General features: G+C 32.8%; 2 protein-coding genes across 5 annotated transcripts; one reads left to right on the forward strand and one right to left on the reverse strand.

Moving 5' to 3' along the window:
- The first annotated feature begins 4,080 nt into the window (after positions 1-4,080).
- Positions 4,081-7,781, forward strand: LOC114373693 (E3 ubiquitin-protein ligase RZFP34-like). Its single transcript, XM_028331208.1, has 12 exons — positions 4,081-4,419; positions 4,565-4,652; positions 4,765-4,824; positions 5,948-5,980; positions 6,076-6,153; positions 6,257-6,300; positions 6,400-6,440; positions 6,518-6,600; positions 6,695-6,786; positions 6,981-7,050; positions 7,167-7,208; positions 7,288-7,781. Exons 1-12 carry the CDS (start codon positions 4,310-4,312, stop codon positions 7,441-7,443), a joined length of 897 nt encoding a protein of 298 aa, XP_028187009.1. The 5' UTR covers positions 4,081-4,309; the 3' UTR covers positions 7,444-7,781.
- Positions 7,782-12,485: 4,704 nt separating this feature from the next.
- On the reverse strand, positions 12,486-16,497 carry LOC114376980 (protein UPSTREAM OF FLC-like). 4 transcript variants are annotated; one of them, XM_028335331.1, is made up of 7 exons: positions 16,237-16,497; positions 15,761-16,044; positions 15,562-15,631; positions 15,172-15,287; positions 14,206-15,076; positions 12,922-13,215; positions 12,486-12,818 (listed from the first exon to the last, which is right to left on the reverse strand). In XM_028335331.1, the coding sequence occupies exons 2-7, from the start codon at positions 15,954-15,956 to the stop codon at positions 12,749-12,751; spliced, it is 1,617 nt and encodes a 538-aa protein (XP_028191132.1). In that variant the 5' UTR covers positions 15,957-16,044; positions 16,237-16,497; the 3' UTR covers positions 12,486-12,748. The 4 variants fall into 4 exon arrangements, with proteins under 4 accessions (XP_028191132.1, XP_028191131.1, XP_028191130.1 ...); XM_028335330.1 differs by having other exon boundaries at positions 15,761-16,141; XM_028335329.1 differs by having other exon boundaries at positions 15,761-16,147.
- Between the last annotated feature and the right edge of the window lie 3,204 nt (positions 16,498-19,701).

Here is a 19,701-nt window from a genome sequence, read left to right on the forward strand (position 1 = left end):
TTAGCTTATATATAGTTAGCCCATGATCATGCTTTTGCTTTAATTATTTTAAACTATTGTGACACTGAAGATGTAATGTGGTATACCGTATACCAACTCCAAATGCCAAGTGTGAGTAAATAATTGAACACTGCAGATACTTACTCGATCTAGCTACTTACACTGTCCCTATTTTTGTTGCTCTCGTTGACTTAATAAAATTGCTGAAGCTCTAGATTCTCCATGTTTGACTTTTCTTAGAGAATCTAAAATGAGATAAGCAAGCAAGGTTTTTGTCTTAATTTTGGCTTTCTTTTTCCCTCAAAATCAATATCATGGCATAGCAACAGAGGAAGAACAAAAGTCCTCTGAGCTTGAGCTGAATGTCGTTTTCTTCAACTTTTCTATTTTATCAGAATAGTAATGCAAAGAGTATGGATGACGCAAGCGAATACATTGAGCTAACCCTTAAACATGCCTTGAACCATCATCTTAAGTTTTATTTGCCTCAAATCATACTCACGCTAACAACTTTAATAACATAATCCTCTCATGGGTTTACCCCATGCCTCATATATCAATAGTGAATAATCATTGTCATGATTTTAAATTGCAGTTATGATCATAGTTGCAGTTTCATTGGGATCTTAGACATTCCGAAAAATTGTAAGAAAATGCATCCAATGCAACTACAATTACAGTTCCAATATAATTACAATGAGTTAAAAAAAGTTTTATGTTGTGACCACAGTCATGGACTGGATTGTAATGCAAAACAGAAAATTAAAGAAAAATTGAATGGTGTATTTGAGATTCACTGGGTGCAGGAAGAAAATCCCAAATGTTTTTTCTCTCTGTAGATGCGTACTAGGTCTTGCCTTTGGGGTTTTATATCCTACACCTCCCAAATCACATCCTGCACCTTCCAATTTTAAAATAACCCCAAATTACCCTTTTTAGACTGTACTTTCCTCTTCCTCCTCAGCATTGAACATCACCACCAACGAGCTATTCCGGTTCACGACCACCAGATGTTGCCACCAACTCAACATTCAACTCCACGAGATTCTTCTTATGACACTCTCTATCTCGATATACATATTTATACAATAAAATACATGAAAATGATAAATTATATAAAAGAGTTCGTGTGGGTAAAAAGTTCACATTCACGTTAATCATCAAATTAAAAACTTATCAAATAAGGGTATGAAAACAAGTGCTCAAAATAGCGAATCCCCATTGACACCAAAACACAAGTGCTCAAAACCCACCCCAACCTCGCACTAGAAAGAAGAGTTCAACTTAACTTCAATGACGATGACAAAGGGGGAAAGAAAAGATGTGTCATCGGGAAAGGTATGGGTCACGGAGGGAGCTGTCGCTAGAGGGAAGGGCATTGCAAGGAAGGGGGTGCATCGTGGAGGCAGCCGTCGCGCGGAAGGAGGGAGGTGTTGATTATTTGAAAGAGGGAGGTGTTAGGGTTTGGGAAGGAGGTGCAAAGTCATTAAGGGTAGACTAGTAAATTGATACGGACAAGGAAAGTGCAGGATGCAATTAGGGAGGTGTAAGATATAAAACCCTTGCCTTAGTTAATGAAGTGGCTTAACTGGACCTTTATAGAATTAGGCTTTTTGTTACTAGATATAGAGTTGCGTCTTGGGTGGGTGTAAATATGAACGAAACTTGCAAATTGATAATAATGGACATAAAAGAAAATTTATAGTATATTGTTATTGATTATTATCACTTTTTTTTAGGAGATTGATTATTATAACTAGAAATTACAAAAAAAATAACGAAGGTGATTACATAGTTCAATTCAGTTTTTAAATAAATACTAGTTAGTGGCGATACAATGCATGAGTGTTGACACTATTAATTATTAAGGCAACAAATAATAATAAATAAATAAAATGATTGAACAAAATTGGATGTTGACACTGTGCCATTAACATTAATCTAAGTTAAAATAGTCACCTCTGTTCTCACATAAGACATTTCCTGTATTAGATAAATTTGTAATAATTAATTAGCTTCTCTTCTTTTTTTTCTTCCCTTCCCTTGTTTCTCAATGCATTTGGGAATAAAATATATCACTCGTCATGAAAAATCTAAAATATCAAACAATAGTAAACAATTTTCTTCATTATAAAAACTCCAAAAACAATTTCCCCTCTTAATATTCATTTTCCTTCCACGTCTATTTTATCTTCTACCACCATCATCATCTTCATCATTATTTTGGGGCATCCTATTATTCTTATTCCTCCCTCTTTTGTTGGCTTTTTTATACACCTTATCCGCAAATCCCATCACTTTTTTCACCATATTCCTCTTTGTTCTTATCTTTGTGCTAGTGTATTGAATACGAAAATACTTACCCATTTTTTACTTCAAGGGTGCATGAATCTTTGCTTATTAAGCTTGACACAATGACATTCAATCATTATTTTTTTTTAAGATGGACTATAAAATGATTTCTTATTTATGATAAATAGTTTTCTTTTTGTTGGTAAAATCAAGTAGTTTCTTTTACTAAAGGGATGGTCCCACATTATAAGATGGGTAAGTATTATAAATTTGGTGATATGATATTTAATTGTTACAGATAAAATATAATACATTTTTTCTGATTATATATGTCACTTAGCACCCATACATGTACCTAAAAAACTTTTGGATGGATGGACCCCACGGCAGTCGAAAAGGAATTTGAGCAATTAAATTCCTGTGGCACTGCCACCCTCACCATTCTTTCTCAGTTTCAGAATGACATGCATCTTCAAAGTTGAAAATTAAAACCACTCCTTATGTGCCACGTTTAGTGTTAGTGGATAGACTTTTTTTTTTTTTTTCTCTGAATACCATTAAAAAAAGTATCAGTGAGTAGATATCATCATCATCTTGACCTTCCACCCAATAATATACTTTATCAATAAATTATTATTTTTTGGTAAGCTCAATAAATTATTAATACAATATTTTCTACGAATACATGCGTAATAACTCATGTTCTACATGGATGTTGAATTTATAATTTATAATTTTCTTATATTATTATATTTTTTATAATATACTTATTAATTATTTTTTAAAAATTACATATATTAGTATATAGGTAAAAAAATATAACATAATTATGAATATATATATATATATATATATATATATATATATTCAAATAGTTTTATATTATAAATGTCTTTTCAAATTTTTTGTCTTGAATCAAACAAGTAACATCAAGTATTGTTTCATTTGTGTAAAACCCTTGCATATAAAGTTAAAAAATAAAAAGTAGTGAATTATTTCATACGATAAGGTAAAGTAAAAAATGAGAGAAAAAACCTTGTTTATAAGTATATCTAATCTTAGAAAGTAGAAACTTAGCATAATCTCACATGTTGTGTTGTAATTAAAATGATAGAATAGATTTATGCTCGTTTGGTTTGATGATAAAAAATTGATTTTGTGTTCAGAATTTATTTTAAATCAAATTTTACATATTTAATCTTATATTGGAAAAAAAAATTAAATTAATTCTGGATCTAAAATCAATTTTAAATTAGAGTAATTTTAAATAATTTTTGTGTTATACTGAATTTTATTTTTAATTTAATTTTATAATAAAAATATTCAAACATAAATTACATTAATTAATTAAAGAATTTGTTTTTTCAACACCAATTCAAATAGATGTAAAATTTATTATTGTTCAACTTTCAAATCGCTTTATGTCCGGAGAATAGATATTTTTGTGTTTCATTAATAATTTATCTGTATAACAATTATCGCACGTCTTATCACTCATACTAGAGATATACTTACTATTCGTACCAAAGTTTCTTTAAAAAATCTTGCACGATATTATTATTTTTATTTATTTCTATTACATTACTGATTTTATTTAACATTTCAGTCTTTTCTTGATTAGTCTATAATAATAACTAATAAGTCCTTGCGTGTAGCCGAGTCAGCTTGCGAGGATAACACCAATACTGTTCACTAAGTGATAAAAATTTATCTCTCTTAATTAAATAATTTAAAATTTGAATACTACGTCTTGAATATAAAATAAATTAGAAAAAAAAATACTTACCTTATGTTTAGAGTCTCGAACTGAGATTAATACTTTGGTACCAATCTCATTGATTAAAATAAAAAAGCTTGTGAGAGACAGATAAGGGAAACGGTGTGCCACGAACACGAGCTACTTGTTACAGAATACAACTAAAGTAATAATAACGTTTAAAATGTAACTCCAAGGTCCAAACTTCGCTTCTGGGTGTGACTCCAAACAAAAACTACTACTTGCTTAGCACACAATATTATGAAAACCACCGCAGAGGTTGTTTCATCTCATTGTCTTGTTGTAGCAGAGTGCTCTCAATCCAGCCCCACACAACTTTCTGCTATGGAACCTCAGATTCTGAATTTGGGGTACTTCTTCGTGTCTTAATATGATGATGATCATTTTCAGTTTTTTCAGCTTTTGTTGTATGGTTCAGATTTTATTTCCTTTTATGAAAAAAGAGATGTGTCTTATGTTTTTTTTTTTCTCCTTCTGCCATGATGTTTGAGTCAGGTGCATGCATTACAGAAGGAGATGCAAGATCAGAGCGCCGTGCTGTGATGAGGTTTTTGACTGTAGGCATTGCCATAATGAAGCTAAGGTATAAATTTGTGTTCTTGCCAATGTTTCACTGTTTTAGGGTTGAGTTGAGTTGTGTTAGCAGAAGACTCATACATGCATGTTTCTTATCCATTTTGTTTTAATTTGAACAGAATTCTGAGGAGGTTGATGCTGTGGATCGTCATGATGTTCCACGCCATGAAATTAAGAAGGTTTGCATTTGTTTTCTCTCCTTATTACTACTCACTTCTTGAATTTGAATTGGGTGTTATTATGGTGTATGATTCCTTTTGGTAACTGTTATCATGTACCTTCGAGTAATTCATATGATTTATATGTAATAATATTCTGAAAGGGATAATTTACTGCTCTTGTTGGAGAACACACTCGCGGGAGAGTCCTAAACCTCAATATGAACTCAAGAGCCCCCGTGGAGGAATTATTAGGTAGTCTTGAACCATCACCTGTCCATGGTCCCAACCAATGTTTATATAACACATTCAAAATTTATAATTTACAAGAAAAAATTAATTACACTTGATTATATATTTACATGTCATACAAGGATTAGTATGGATTATGATGATCTAGGACCACCTAATAATTTCTCCCCGAGTGAGCTTCTACAATGTGTGACCTGACGTAACCTGGATTGATCACATGTATTTATAGTGCCTGTCCTCTAACGATTCCCTTTTTTTCTGGACATGGTGTGAATGACGCCTTAGGCACGTGCGAGGAGGGTATGGTGCCAATGGCGCCATAATTAATGTCTGCGGAAAATTGAGAATTATATTATATTCGGCCGATGGCTTGAGGCCCAAACTCTTTTAATCTTAAAGCCTTTCTTGGCCATTAATGTGATAGAGTGCGTCGGTCCTAGTACTTGGTCCCTCCTCCCAGCGTAGGCTGGCCTATTAGAAATGTCAGGCTTAATTCAAATTGCTCCACTTGACTGGCCATTCGTTATTCATAGCCTGACTTTCGATCAAACAATCTACAGCCCCTCAAGAACTAAGTCTGAAAGGCATAAGTGATTTTGTCAGTCAAACAATCTAGTTACTTACCCTGTAGAATGAGCATTTTGGGAGGGGAGAGGTCATAAAAAGTACTTTCTTTTATAATGTCCATGAGACATTCATGTTTTCTGCCAAAGAATTGTCATTTGTATTTATAGTAAGATTGCAATTTCATTAGAGCTCTCTTATATTTTTGGATCATAAAGAAAAATAAAAGTCTAATATTGATCTGATTCTTATCACATTTTATTCACAATGTTAAACTATATCTGATGCTGCTCACTCGCTTACTTCATTCTATTTTGATGATTTTCAGGTTATCTGCTCCTTATGTGATGTAGAGCAAGATGTGAGTTCTAAAAATCTCAACTATAATATCAATAGGTAAACGCACACATAACTATGACTACGGCTATTGATCTGTTAATTGATTTTCATGCTCAGGTTCAGCAGTACTGTATAAACTGTGGAATATGCATGGGCAAGTACTTTTGTACTATATGCAAATTCTTTGATGATGATGTAAGTTCCTCCAGTGTAATAGAATTTGCGTCATGTTTCCTTCTTTTGTTTAGTGTAAGTCTTAGTTGTGCATATTGTATTAAAAAATTGTTCAATCTTTCAGATTTCAAAGAATCAATACCACTGCGATGAATGTGGCATTTGCAGGTAAAGTTCATCAATCAGTGTGCTAACTGCTATATTTCATATCATGCATTTCTTAACAGAATTTGATTACTCATCTTCTCTATTCAATTGCTTTTACAGAACTGGAGGCAAGGATAATTTTTTCCACTGCAACCGATGTGGTGAGTATAATTGTTCAGTTTCCTCATACCTTTTCTCCATTAGCTGATTGCTGTGAATCTACCGAATTTTGTTTTAGGATGTTGCTACTCAAAGGTAATGGAAAAGGGGCACCGTTGTGTAGAAGGAGCAATGCATCACAATTGCCCTGTTTGCTTTGAGGTAAAACAAACCTCTAGTACTATGACAGACTGAAATTTTGGGAAGAAATCTGTTTGATTCTCATTTAGATTATTTCATTTTTTTCCCCTTGCAGTATCTTTTTGATACAGTAAGAGAAATCAGTGTCTTACCTTGCGCGCATACTATACATTTAGACTGTGTAAAGGAAATGGAAAAACATCAGAGGTAAGACATTTATATCTATCTACTAGTCACCAGTGAAGGACTTAAATGGTGTCTGTTAATCTGCTACACCCTTAAGGATCTCATCATGCAATATTCTTATTCTGCCATGAGTCAGTGTTGTTATACCTTGAGACAATCTTCAGCATTCAGCCAGTGTTGTTATTTATTAATTCATTCTTTGAAAATGGATACAGGTACTCATGTCCCGTTTGCTCAAAATCCATCTGTGACATGTCAAGTGTGTGGGAGAAGCTTGACGAATTGGTATGTAGATGCCACTTTTGTTTCTCTGTATGTAATTTTTTAAAGAGCATATGATTGCATCAGTATATTCAGTTTTCATATAATGACAACATTCTCGAATTAAAACTTCTGGTCAGATTGCCTCAACTCCAATGCCTGAAACCTACAAAAACAAGATGGTAAGTATCAAGTCTCAGCTCTAAAGCCTTAGTACTAGGAATTGTGAGACATAACTAACTGAATATTTGTATGAACCAGGTGTGGATACTTTGCAATGATTGTGGAGTAAACTCTCATGTACAATTCCATATTGTGGCCCATAAGTGCTTAAGTTGCAACTCATACAACACAAGACAGATACAAGGAGTACCTGCCACATCAAGCTCTTCTAGGGTAACTGAAATGGTGAGATGAACATTTGATTGCAAAAAGGTCTCTTGGAATGGAAACTGTTAGACTATTGATGTGATAGAGAAATTAGTTGCAAGTTGTTATAATTTAAATTTCAATAGAAACAGCTCTTGTTGAACAGAGTTACTCTGTTATGACACAAATTAAATTCTAGTTATCAAACTTAGATATTAGGAGGATAAACTTGGTTTAGGATGTGTTGTATTAGTGTTCTTAAAACCTAAGAAACAATTAGACTTCATTGTCAATGCCATCATGGCATTATCTGAAAATCATGTAAAGATTCAGAACACCGATATTCAAAGCTCCCAAAATCAAACCCATACAGTTTAAGAATTTAACATATAGTTTTTTTTTAACAGCAGAATAAGATACAGTTGACGGGGGAGAGGATATTTTCATCAAAATTTCCAAGATAAGAAAACAATATTAAATGATTGAACAATACTGCTATTTGTTTTTTGGATTTTTTTTTTTTTGGGGGGGGGAGGGGAGGGAGGTGTTGAAAGAAAATCACATTACAACTGCCCAAAGGATTATATAATAACAATGGAGAAAAAATTCTTACATTAGTCCAGGAAAATAATTTCTATTAGTCTTCACATTACATATAATTGATTTTTCTTTTGCAAATTAAAAATCTTGATTTTTTTTTGCAAATTAAAAATCTTGATTATGTGTCATGTAAAAATTAATTAGAATCATATTGTGATGGTCTTCGAGTACCTAATGTTTCGTGTGCTTTTTTTTTCTCTCTTTAGTTGGGCTTCGCGTAGTGCTCTGCTTCGGCTTTTGGGTCTATTATGGCCTGGCTTGTATGTTATATGCACCTAAAGAAGAAGAAAGCACACCCCTATGACCCGAAATTCAATAAATAAATAAAAATACCCCGAAAATTTAAACACCGTGAACAGTAAGAATGATTAAGGAATAACATATGCTAGTTTGTTTAAACTTAAAATATTTTGAATAAACGATTTTTTAAAAAACAAATAAGTCTTGTTTCTTAAAAAAAGTGAAAATTATTATTTTAAAAAAAAGCTTACAGAAACCCATTTAAAAAATTATTTTTTATTTTAAAAAATATTCTTTTAAAAATAAAATAAAACTGAAACAAACGGCCCAATAACAAACAAATTCAAGCCCGTGATCTGAGTCTGGAATAACTTTATCAATGTCTCCAAACAGTCCTAAACGGTTGCGCTAGTTCATTTCACTTATAGAGCTTTATAATAATTAATAAACAACTTTGATTTTTTGTATTTTTTTTTCTGACATCTTACTTTTTCTTCATCCCAGACATTTATTTTGTCTTTATTAAATCACTCATCACATCCTATTTTCTCTTATCTTTTTTTTCCTTCTTTATTTACCTCTCTCTTCCTCACTCATCTCACACTTCGTCGAGTAAAGGGGTGCAAGAGAATCACGTTTATATATAGACAGTAAAATGTACAGGTTGCTTAATTTTTTCCCAAAAAAATATTTGATGGTAATTAAAGATATTGCAAAGTAAAATCAATGCATAGATATAATCATATAAATATCTCTTGTTTGAAATCTTATTAAGATAATTTTACTTGAATCTTTAAATACTATTTTGATGCATTATCAGTGAAAATAACGTTGAATTAGGTAGAAAATGACTTAGATGAATTTCATTTTAAAGAATATTTAAAGAGATAACCCAATCTACAAAAATTATATTTATTAGTTTTACTCTTCAGTAATTTCTTTCATGTGAAAGAATGTGTTCAAATTTTAAAAGGCTCAACAGAGTATAACTAAAGGAGAATAATGTCAATAGAGTGACTGGTCCACAGCGACATTAATTATTTTGTGCATAAATGGGAGTCTTTTAAAGAAAATGAAACTATTTTAGTCATTAAACAATGGGTTGTTGATTTAAATAGTACACATTTGACTTCCCTTAAACAAAGTGTGATAAGACTAATCCCACCAGTCTTTGGATGTTCCCAACTGAAGTATTATTATTATTATTATTATTATTATTATTATTATTATTATTATTATTATTAAAGGAACAAGAGAGAAAAGAGAAAATAAGTGATTTAACCAAAATGTGACACATTAACGAATTATTGATGTGGTAAAAAGTTGATTGTGCAATTAAGATGTCCCCGTTTATGATGCATGTCTTAGCTCTCTTTCTTTTTTCTTTTCTTGAAAGAATGTCTTAATTGAATACTGATAGGTTAATTAATATCATAATTTCCCATATAAATTCATTGATATACATAAGGTAGAGAGATAAATAGAAAAGAAAAGAGAAACTGAATATTACTTTAAATAATGTTCAAAATAAATAAATTCAATTTTTACATTAATACATTAAGTCTTATATAACTAAACTTGTAACTAATTAAATTAATAATTAATTTGTAACTAACTAAACTAATCTATATCTCTAATGTTTCCCCGCAAGTTGGAAGGTATTGAAAACACTTCTAACTAGGAGAAGATAATACATTTACATCAAAGGAAATGAAAATAAAGTCTAAAAATTAAAATATAACTAAACATATAAGAAATACATCAGTCAAAATAGAAATTTAGAAACAAATCAAAATGTAGGTGCAGTCATGGTACAAATCTTCTAGAAATCTTCAATCAACATTGTTTTTCTCAATCTTCTTCCAAGAGTCCAAAACAGGCATCAAAGATTAACAAGAGAAATCAACAACAAGGCATTTGGCAGAAGCTCAAATCATCAATCCATGAAACTATCAAAGCTTAACCACCAAGCAGAAACTATACTTCAATGTTTAACCACTTGGCAAAAGCAATAAGGCTTAACTATCAAGAGCAGAAGCAAAACAACAATTCAATGCTTAACCATCCATGACAAAAGCTTAAACAATGTTTAATCATCATGGACAGAAGCTTACATCAACAAAATAGAAAAATTACAAAATATTTCTTCTACAAGGACTTTTCACAAACACTTTGTGAACCAATAATAACCAAGGCTTAACCACTCATGACAAAAGCTAAAATCATCAAAACATGCCTAAAAGGCTGAAAACAATAACCTAAAACAGGACAAATATCAATAAAACAATGAAAAGATTATTCACCAAACAGTTGGTGTGCACCTTTCTGAAATAGTGCATGACTTCAAACAATAGTCAATATCTTCAAAATCTTTAGTAGCATTTAATCAAACACCTTGTAGGCAAACTAAAACTTTAATGGAGGCAAACAATTATGATTGCTTATATGAGGCTTTGACTGTTGTCGCCATGTTATCAGCTGAAACTACATTGCTACCAGCACAGAGAAAGACTGAGAAGAAGAGGAAACATACAATATTTAACCTTCCTGATGATTTTGGATTGGGTGATCACATTCAATTGTTGTAGATATACAAGTGTTGGAATCAAACTGATTTTGACATTGGTTGGTGCAAAGATAATGTCTTGCAGGTGTAAGGTGCAGTGCGCTATGTGCCACTAGAAGCCAGTCACGTTGACGTCAGTAAGGGAGGGTGTCCCGCGATCCGTACCTGTGAGGAAGTGAGTCAAAGGTGCGCGTTTTCGAGACAAAGCGTTGGTGAGAGAGGTCATCACTGCCGTGGATCTGTGAATAAACGCCGGTGACGTTGCACCATTTGGTGGCTGCCTCGGTGAGGGCAAGAAGCGAGTCTTCATGTGTCTGGCTATGCAAATGCTTATTCCACCATTGGAGGATAAGGTGGTTCCATAAAGTGCCATAGTTGGAAGTGTTATCCTTGGAAGTGGAAAATCGAAACAGTGTGGAAGAAGAAGAAGAGATCAGCATAGAGAACAAACACATGTGGCAATGCCAATGTGGGCATAATAAATCTCTGAATGAAAGAAAAAATGAACGAGACAGTGAAAAAAAATGGAGATGAATACTCTAATACCATAATAAACTTCAAGATAGAGAGATGGAAAGAAAAAAAAAATGAATATTACTTTAGGTAATGCTTAAAATGAACAAAAATGAACTTTTACATTAATACATTAAACCTTATTTAACTAAACTTGTTATTAACTAAACTAATAACTAATTTGTAACTGACTAAACTAATCTATATCTCTAATAATATAGTATATACCAATGCCACTGAAAGGGAAGATCCAAAAACACTCAGAGAATATGATAGCAAGAGAAAAAGAAAACGAGAGATTGCAAAACAAACACTAACCAAAATATATAGTGGCCTACTTGTCTTTTTCCTTGAGTGAAACCCAAGATTTGTTAATTGCCAAACTAATGATTTTCTGAGTCAAGATCTCAGTAATACTCTAGCCAGAAAAAGCTTGAAAGGACTAACCCTGATTTTCCTTTCCAGACAAAAAGCTTTTAGACACCACCTTTATGCTTCTCTTCCTCGAGTTTGATTGAAGTTAAAGACAGAAGAGAATAGGGACCCATTGAACAGTAGAACTATAGAAACTCACCTTTTGAATCCTTAGAATAAAGTAGTCTTACACGTGAATCTATTCAAGTAGTCCACACATTTTTGGAACAAATTTGTCTAACATAAGATTCTTATTGTCGTTTAAATTGATGCTTTCTACAAATTCAATAAATCATGTAGTGCCAATATAGAACCAATGTATAAAATATGTTCTTAACTTCAAATGTGAAAGTACTCTGCACACCCGCCACTCCAATACCACCCTCTAGACTATAAGCATTAAAATGTCAATTTGGTTTCCAACAAGGAAATTTTAAAAAAAAATCTTGACTAGAAGCATCCCTTTTAAAAGGGTTCATAAAATTAGCTTTTTACCAACCTTTTTCTAGCTTTGAGAATTAAATATGATCGTATAAGATATGTTACATTTTGATGTTAAGCAAAACGCATCCAATGTCAAAATCAAGGTCACATTCTTGACAATTGCCATCAGCTCCAATGCCAAGAGATGGGTTTGAAAACGACCTGCACTTATTTTTTTATGCACCTTTTGCCCTTGAAGGTGCAAGCTAGGTAGTAAGCAGTAACCAATAATTTGAAGCAAGGAAAAGGAAGGGTGCAAAAGGAAGATGTTGTATCAGGAGTAACAGCAGAATCTGCAATCATTTCATTTCAGGATAGCAGTCCCTCTCTATCCAGCACAATATATTCAAGGAAATGGACCACTGGGACCACACCTGCTCCTTTTGCATTGTGTCAATTCTCAAAATAATTTTACTTTGTAAGCTTAAGGAAATGTCACATGGACCTACCAAGATATATACAATCATGTTGAATTCAAACTAAAGCTGAAAAACCAGCAGTTTTTCAGGTGTGTCTAACATCTGAAACTTGAATTTTTCAACAGCTGCTAGATGCTGTGTCTGAAAATGGTTTGGATTGGATTATAACCCGAGCTCCTGAAGCAAGCCTGTTGAGTAAAAATCATTTTTCAGTTTATATTGTTGAAAGCTGTAAGAATATAAATGAATAGTTTTAAGAGCCTTAAGAAACAAGTTAGAGAGAACACTTAACTTTCTTCAATTTTGATCACCTCCTCTTCTTTAAATGAGTCTATCCTCTTGGATTGTTTTTTCCCCGTCAAAGGTTCTGTGATCCTTTTGCTGCTACCATTAGATGTTACAGGGGATATGCCTGAGCCATCAATTCTATCTGATGAGTTCCGTGGTACGTCAGAGACAGGAGATCTCATGGATTCACTTCGGGGATGCTTGGTCAATGAAGCCTTAATTGATCGAGGAATGCATTTTGAATGTCCTGAGGATGATTCCTCTTTGTCTTCTTGTGGTTTCTGGTCTTTAAATGTCCTGCACATTTGTGTGTTGACTTTATTACAAATGAAGCATTGGCCTAGATGTGACAACTACCATGTCCCTATCAGATGTCAATCAAAACAAATTACGAAACTCTAAAACATCAATCCAAGAAGCCGACCACTACAGTTCTTGATCCCAAGTCATTTTCTAGTGGCATGTTATGAAGATAAACTCCAAGGATGTCATTTCATAACAAAGAAAGAGAACAAACAGTAATGAAGTTCCAATAACATATGATGAATGGATTCTCTTTATTATTTCACAGATTATCAGTCCAACCTTTTTTTTCTGAAGATGTTTAATATTTCAATGATTCCTATTTTTATACTGCGTACAAGCTTTACAAAACAGCAACGGAGGCCTTCCTTAGGACCTTTGAAGCCACTATTTCCATGAGACATCTCATACAGCCACAAATAGACATATGAACAAACATGAAAGAAATTCTGTTTATATTAACAATCAATTGAAAAACAACACATTGAAAATATAGATTTTGTAATCATTTTATTGAATAAATGAAGTAATCAGGGGTACATAAGATGTTCAGGTGAATATTTTTAATAAAACAAATGTTAGGTGATATTTTCAAAATTTGACAGATAAAATCATGTATTTGGGAGAGATAATTTAACTCAAACTGGAAAAGAATTTCAGATTTGACAGAAACTCAATTAGCCTTATATGACCAGATTCAAGCATTATCGCCTTTGGACTGCTGCATAACTAATCTGGCTTTTCAGCCTAAACTGGCAAAATCACCATTTAAAATCTAAAGAATGACCACATCCCAATTATTAGTCCTATTATATTACTACATCAGACCTGAAGGAACCCATATGCTATTTCCTCAGCTTTGCATAAGTGGTAGGTTGAGACTAGTACATTTCTCACACAAATAAGAAAACCAGCAAGTGCAAGTGCAACTCTTACCCATTCTAATTTGTAATGTTGAAAGGGAAATTTGAAACCAAAACTTACCTCTCATCATTGTAGGAAGAAGAGCGTTTCAGAACATTGTGTCCATCTCCCTCCTTCAGTTTAGTCTCAACTAAGCTTCCACTAAAATATTCTTTGTCTTCCAATCTGAGACTCATCAGCTTTGGATTCTCGGCTAAGCAATCAAACTCCCCCAACACAAAAGAAGTTGAGAACAGCGGGGAAGGAAATTTTGAACTGGAAAACCTGGGCTTATAGGAAGGAATAAGGCCAAAACTATGGTTTTTCACTGATATTGAGCCACATGAGATCAGTTGCATCAGCAAATTTGAAGCTTTCATCCTCGTGTTGGTCGGCATATGCATGCCCTCCTCCTCCAGAATCCTAAAGCTGTTCACTTTACTAGCATCAGCTCTAATCAGAGACTCCAAAGTTTCAGCCTTCCCCACAAAAGATGAGGAACTTGACGTTGAGGGCGGAGGAGAAACGGCATCCCTACAGATTCGTGGAGTATCTTTCACTCGTGGAGCTTCAGCTTGACGAATTTCATGACATTCGGATTCTAACAAGCCATCCTCCGTTGATACACCCCTTGTGCAAGTTTTCTGAGCTCTGGATCTGCTGGCATTTTCTTCTGTCTGAGTTGAAGCATCTGCCAATCCATCAGTTTTATAAATTTTGTACTCTGTCAATGCCAAGCTTAGAGCATCACTCTTTTCAGCTCTAGACTCTGGAGAAACATCAGAGGAACCGGTGTGCGGATCTTGGGAAAGCTCGTCATCTTGGGAGATTCTCGTCTCTTTTCCGTTCATGCTAGAAGAGGATGAGCCTTCATCCAGGCTCCGAGAAGAAGCTGGCCCCGGCAACAGCTTCACACTTTGTGTTTTAACATTGCTAATGGGACTAAAACGATCTGTTAAGCAAAATTCACCAAGACTAAGGTTACAGGCATTCTATATCATTCAGGAATCAGGACCTAACAATTTATTACTTGCAAAAGATATTTACCTGAATTTGATTCATCAAAGAGCTCAGAACCCTTGAGAACATATTCATTTCCATGAGCTGGTAGAATTATATCATCTTCACATAGATCATGCCACACAAATCCACTCTTGTAGCTCCTAAATTACAAGAGCAAATACCATAGTGAAAACCATATGTGATAATCTAGCCCTAGTCTGAAACAACACAAAACTAAACAATATTGATTGTTTTATCTGAAATTACAATTTTTATGCTGCATTGACTTCTATAGAATTTAAGCAGGAAACAAGCGACAAGATAAAGGAACAAAACCAATCAAGTCTTTTTTTCTCCCCTTCTCTCTATTTTTTCTCTTTTCCTCAACATACAAATTGAACACATGGAAATAGAAAATGCTAAAAACCTGCTCACCTCTTGCAAGACCATGAATACAAGGAAGCCATACCTCTACCTCTCAACACATTAAGTCTATCAATCACATCTGCAAACAAAAAACAATCCCTCAAAATCCACAAACCACAAAGGAAAACAACAAAAAACAACACCCCCTCCCTCCCCCACCCAAATAAGGGGGAAAAAAAATGTTTTGTCTTCAAATTATTCGATCTACCTCTCAAGTATAGTCCATCTGGTGAAGAAAGTGGGACCTCCATGAAATGAGGGTGCTCTAGCTGCCGGTTTCGACAAAGATAGTAAATCACGGGTACCTTCAAACTCTGGTGGTATTTTGGTGACTTCTCTGTCCACACTTTGGCCCTCTCAGGACTCACTTGCCGGTTGTACTTCTTCTTCATCCTCGCTTCCATTCCCACATGCAAAAAAAAAACACACACACACACACAAACACACCACCCCTAAAACTTCAATCTTTCACGATTCCTCAACTTCAAAACCCTGTCAAAGAGAACCCCATTTCCCCATTAGCTTCATTCCGTGCAAAAACGCAACTGGGTCGGTAAGAAGAAGATTTTCAGATTTTCCACCACCATCACTGAAACTGCACGAAATCAGATCTAACTAGCTGGTAACACCAACATGCGTATAAAAACTGGAATCTTTAACAACATACATGCAAAAAGACAATACCTTGGAAAAAAGAAACTGAATTAGAAGCTGGGAGAGTGAAAAATACAAAGTGAAACGAAAGCGATGGAAGAGAGAGAGAGAGAGAGAGAGAGTGGAAGGGGATGAAACAGAGACGAGAGTGGGTCAAGGAAGTGAGTTTGAGAAGCTGAGTACTTATTTTATGGTGATGTTTTTGGCCGATTTGATGGAATTGTTTGATGTTGTTGAGAGTTCAGATGTTTGTGTTTGTGCTGTGTTGTGTTCGGTTGTCTGACTTTGTTGTTCTTTCCACCTTTTATAATAGAATTAACTTTCGTGTTCTGTCCTTTCTCGAACTACCATATTTGCCCTTCAAATCATGCACGGTAAAATTCAAAGATTAATTAATTAAATCAGAAAATGCAAATTTCTTAAAACAACCTGTATCATTGATTTATTTCAAACAGTTATCAATTAATTTTGGGAGCTGTAAAGTGTAAAGTAAGCCAATAATTTACTGTCACCCACTATTTTAGGTTATACGTTGTGCAGAAGCTTTTCTTTTGTTCTTACATTTCTGTTTAAAAATCTTGTGTTTTTGGACTTTCAGATGTCTCTGTGTCTGGCAAAATATTACTCCTATAGTACGTGGTTGGATTATCGGTCCCAACGTATGTTTTCGTTAACTTCCGTTTCTAATAATCATCACACAATTTATATTTTGTAGTGAATGTGTGTCGGATTTGGTACTATCACATTTCAACAAGCAAAACAAATATACTCATAATATCATAAGTTGCATGAAAACAGTGACATGGCTTCATAGGAGCCGGGGGCAACCATGGTTCCCCCAAGTTATTTTCTTCCCTTTTAATAAGTTTGAAAAAAAAATATAAATGAAACTATAAATAATTATAAGTATATTTATATAATTATTTGGTTCCCTCAATATTTTTGGGCAAGATCCGCCACTACTTGGAAATGATAATTATTGATGGATGGTTTATATTAATAATTTATTTGTGTATAATATGTACAATTTGTTGTGGTATTGTTCGATGGTCTTTATATGATATCTAAGTTTTCTTTTATATATATATATGTATGTATATAAAAGAATAAAAAAATGATGTGTATTATAAGTAGGGCTACTCATGTTCGATAGTGCACTTATTAATTGTAAGAATTACTATATTATTTTAAATCTGAATAAGTTCATTAAAAATATTCAAAGCAATTGCCCTCGAAGAAACACTTGACCAAAACTTATGAAAGTAGCTTTACTTTTAAAGTTTAATGATCTTGGAAGTGAATGTTTTAAAAGGAACAAGCAAATATGATTAGGAAGTATGGCATGGTCATGTGTGAAATATTCATATATCATTACAGTTTATGAACAATGATTTAAATGTCATAACATATTTTTTTCCTGCTGCCCTCTCCTTTTTAAAAAGGGGGATTTCTTTTCTGGAGTAATAGAGATACTGGGGACCTCTCAACGGGGCCAACTCAAACTTGCAATTAGGAATCATGGTAATGGAAATTACATGATACCAAATTTAAATAGAGTCAAATATCATATAACCAGGTATATTTTTTTATTCACATATTTTACTCATTTAAAATATTATTTTATTTTTAAGTGAAACATTCTTATATGAAATATTTAATGTCATTTTACATAAAGGAAAGATTAAAATGAGCAAAGTCAAAAAATTAAAATGAGAAGTTTATAAAATCTAAACTTATACTTGCAATTTGAAATGAAAAAACAATGAGGGTATACGTATACTCTCTCCTTCACGAAGGGTTATACTAAGTAGAGATGTTATAAATCGATCCAATATAATAAAAAACGAAAAAATCAATCCATAAAACTAAAAATCAAATGGATTAAAAAAATTAAAAAATTAATTTTTTTTATTAAATTAGATTGGATTTCGGATTTGATTTTTAAAATCGATCAAATTCAATCCAAACTGAACATGTATATGTATATGTGTATATATTTTTATTCATAAATTTATAATATAAGTTATATTTATAATTTTTATTTCGTATATATTTCTAAAATTATTAGATAACTTATATTTATTCATTGTAAAATATATTTAACTAAAGATAATTTTTATTACCTATTTGAATTAAGATGCATTATATAATTAGTTATTAGTTGTATAAATTATTTTTTATGTAGTATATATACTTAAAAAGTTATCTATTATTATATATCTTATGATATATTTAATATTTTTTTCAATAAAATAAAAATAATATTAAAATCAAAAACCAATAAAATACAAACTGTTTTAAATTGTATCAGATCAAAATTATAATTTTAAAGCAAACTGATTGGATGATGATTTAAAAAAATTACAATGATTTGATAAATGATTTTTTCATTAAAATCAATTGAATCTAATTGGCATACACCCTTACACTACTCCATAACAACTTCTTCACTTTTTGTTACACTTTGCACGCAATTATTTTTCCCTTAGGCAATTATTTTCCCTTCCCTCACCTACTTCGTAGCACGTTTTAATTTTCCCCTTGGCAACTCACGTTAATGGTGCGAAATGAAAGGTATTAAAGGCATCTCTGAAAGTTCAGCTTTTAAAACCAACATTGACTCTTAATATCTTACTACGTCTATTTGGTTGAGGTCCCTTAAATAAGTTGTTAAATTGTGCTGAAGCCTAAATAAATAAGCAAAACGGAATTGGTCAAAATTAAAATGATGGTGATGATTCACATAATCAGATGAAAATGGATGTGATACCTTATTTCCCACTAACGAGTAACGATTTAACTGCTTCACCTAGCTTCCCAGGGTAGGTTTATTCTAATGTATGTGTTAGGTAATCAATACTCCCACAAACAAAATTACTCATACTCACAAAGGATTATGAGAATAAAACAAAGATTACACCGTAGAAAAAATAATAATAAATACAAGAATTTAACGTGATTCGGCACCTCTTGTCTACGTTCACGAAATCGTCTCAAAAAGTATTCTATTATCACAAAAATGATTATAAGATTGTAACTCACCCCAAATAGTGTATCACTCTACAAACTCAAGTATCTCACTCAATGATTACAAGAAATGATAACACTCTCATACAAAGACATTTTTTTCTCAACAAAGTGACTTTGTTTCGTAATCTCTCTTCTCACACACTCTCTCTTCATGTGTTGTGTTTCTCCACTAATTCTCTTCTCTATTTATAGTGAAGATTGTCATCAACTATAATAAATAAACTCTCTTGGAAGTTGAAACAAAAACAACTTTCAATGCATCCATTCAACTAAGGTTCATCTAGTAAAATACAATCTTTCACTTTGCATTTAAGTCACCTAAACCTTAGTGATAAAAATTCAATTCTCAATGTGCATGCACTTTATCTTTTGGCTTGAAACTCTACAATTCTCCCCCTCAAGCCAAAAGAGAAATATCCTTCAATCAATTTGAAAGTGAACAAACTCTTCTTCCAATAGAAGTAT

The sequence above is a fragment of the Glycine soja genome, chromosome 11 (genome assembly GCF_004193775.1).
Source record: "Glycine soja cultivar W05 chromosome 11, ASM419377v2, whole genome shotgun sequence".
Taxonomy (NCBI): domain Eukaryota; kingdom Viridiplantae; phylum Streptophyta; class Magnoliopsida; order Fabales; family Fabaceae; genus Glycine; species Glycine soja.

What these genes read in the sequence shown, in the direction of transcription:
- LOC114373693 (XM_028331208.1), top strand. Translation starts at nt 4,310, where the DNA reads ATGAAAACCACCGCAGAGGTTGTTTCATCTCATTGTCTTGTTGTAGCA. An exon ending in CCTCAGATTCTGAATTTGGG is followed by an intron (nt 4,420 to 4,564) that starts GTACTTCTTCGT and finishes TGTTTGAGTCAG; the next exon opens with GTGCATGCATTACAGAAGGA. An exon ending in ATTGCCATAATGAAGCTAAG is followed by an intron (nt 4,653 to 4,764) that starts GTATAAATTTGT and finishes TAATTTGAACAG; the next exon opens with AATTCTGAGGAGGTTGATGC.
- LOC114376980 (XM_028335331.1), bottom strand. Translation starts at nt 15,956, where the DNA reads ATGGAAGCGAGGATGAAGAAGAAGTACAACCGGCAAGTGAGTCCTGAG. An exon ending in CTTTGATGAATCAAATTCAG is followed by an intron (nt 15,077 to 15,171) that starts GTAAATATCTTT and finishes TTTGCTTAACAG; the next exon opens with ATCGTTTTAGTCCCATTAGC. An exon ending in GTGATCAAAATTGAAGAAAG is followed by an intron (nt 12,819 to 12,921) that starts TTAAGTGTTCTC and finishes TTTACTCAACAG; the next exon opens with GCTTGCTTCAGGAGCTCGGG.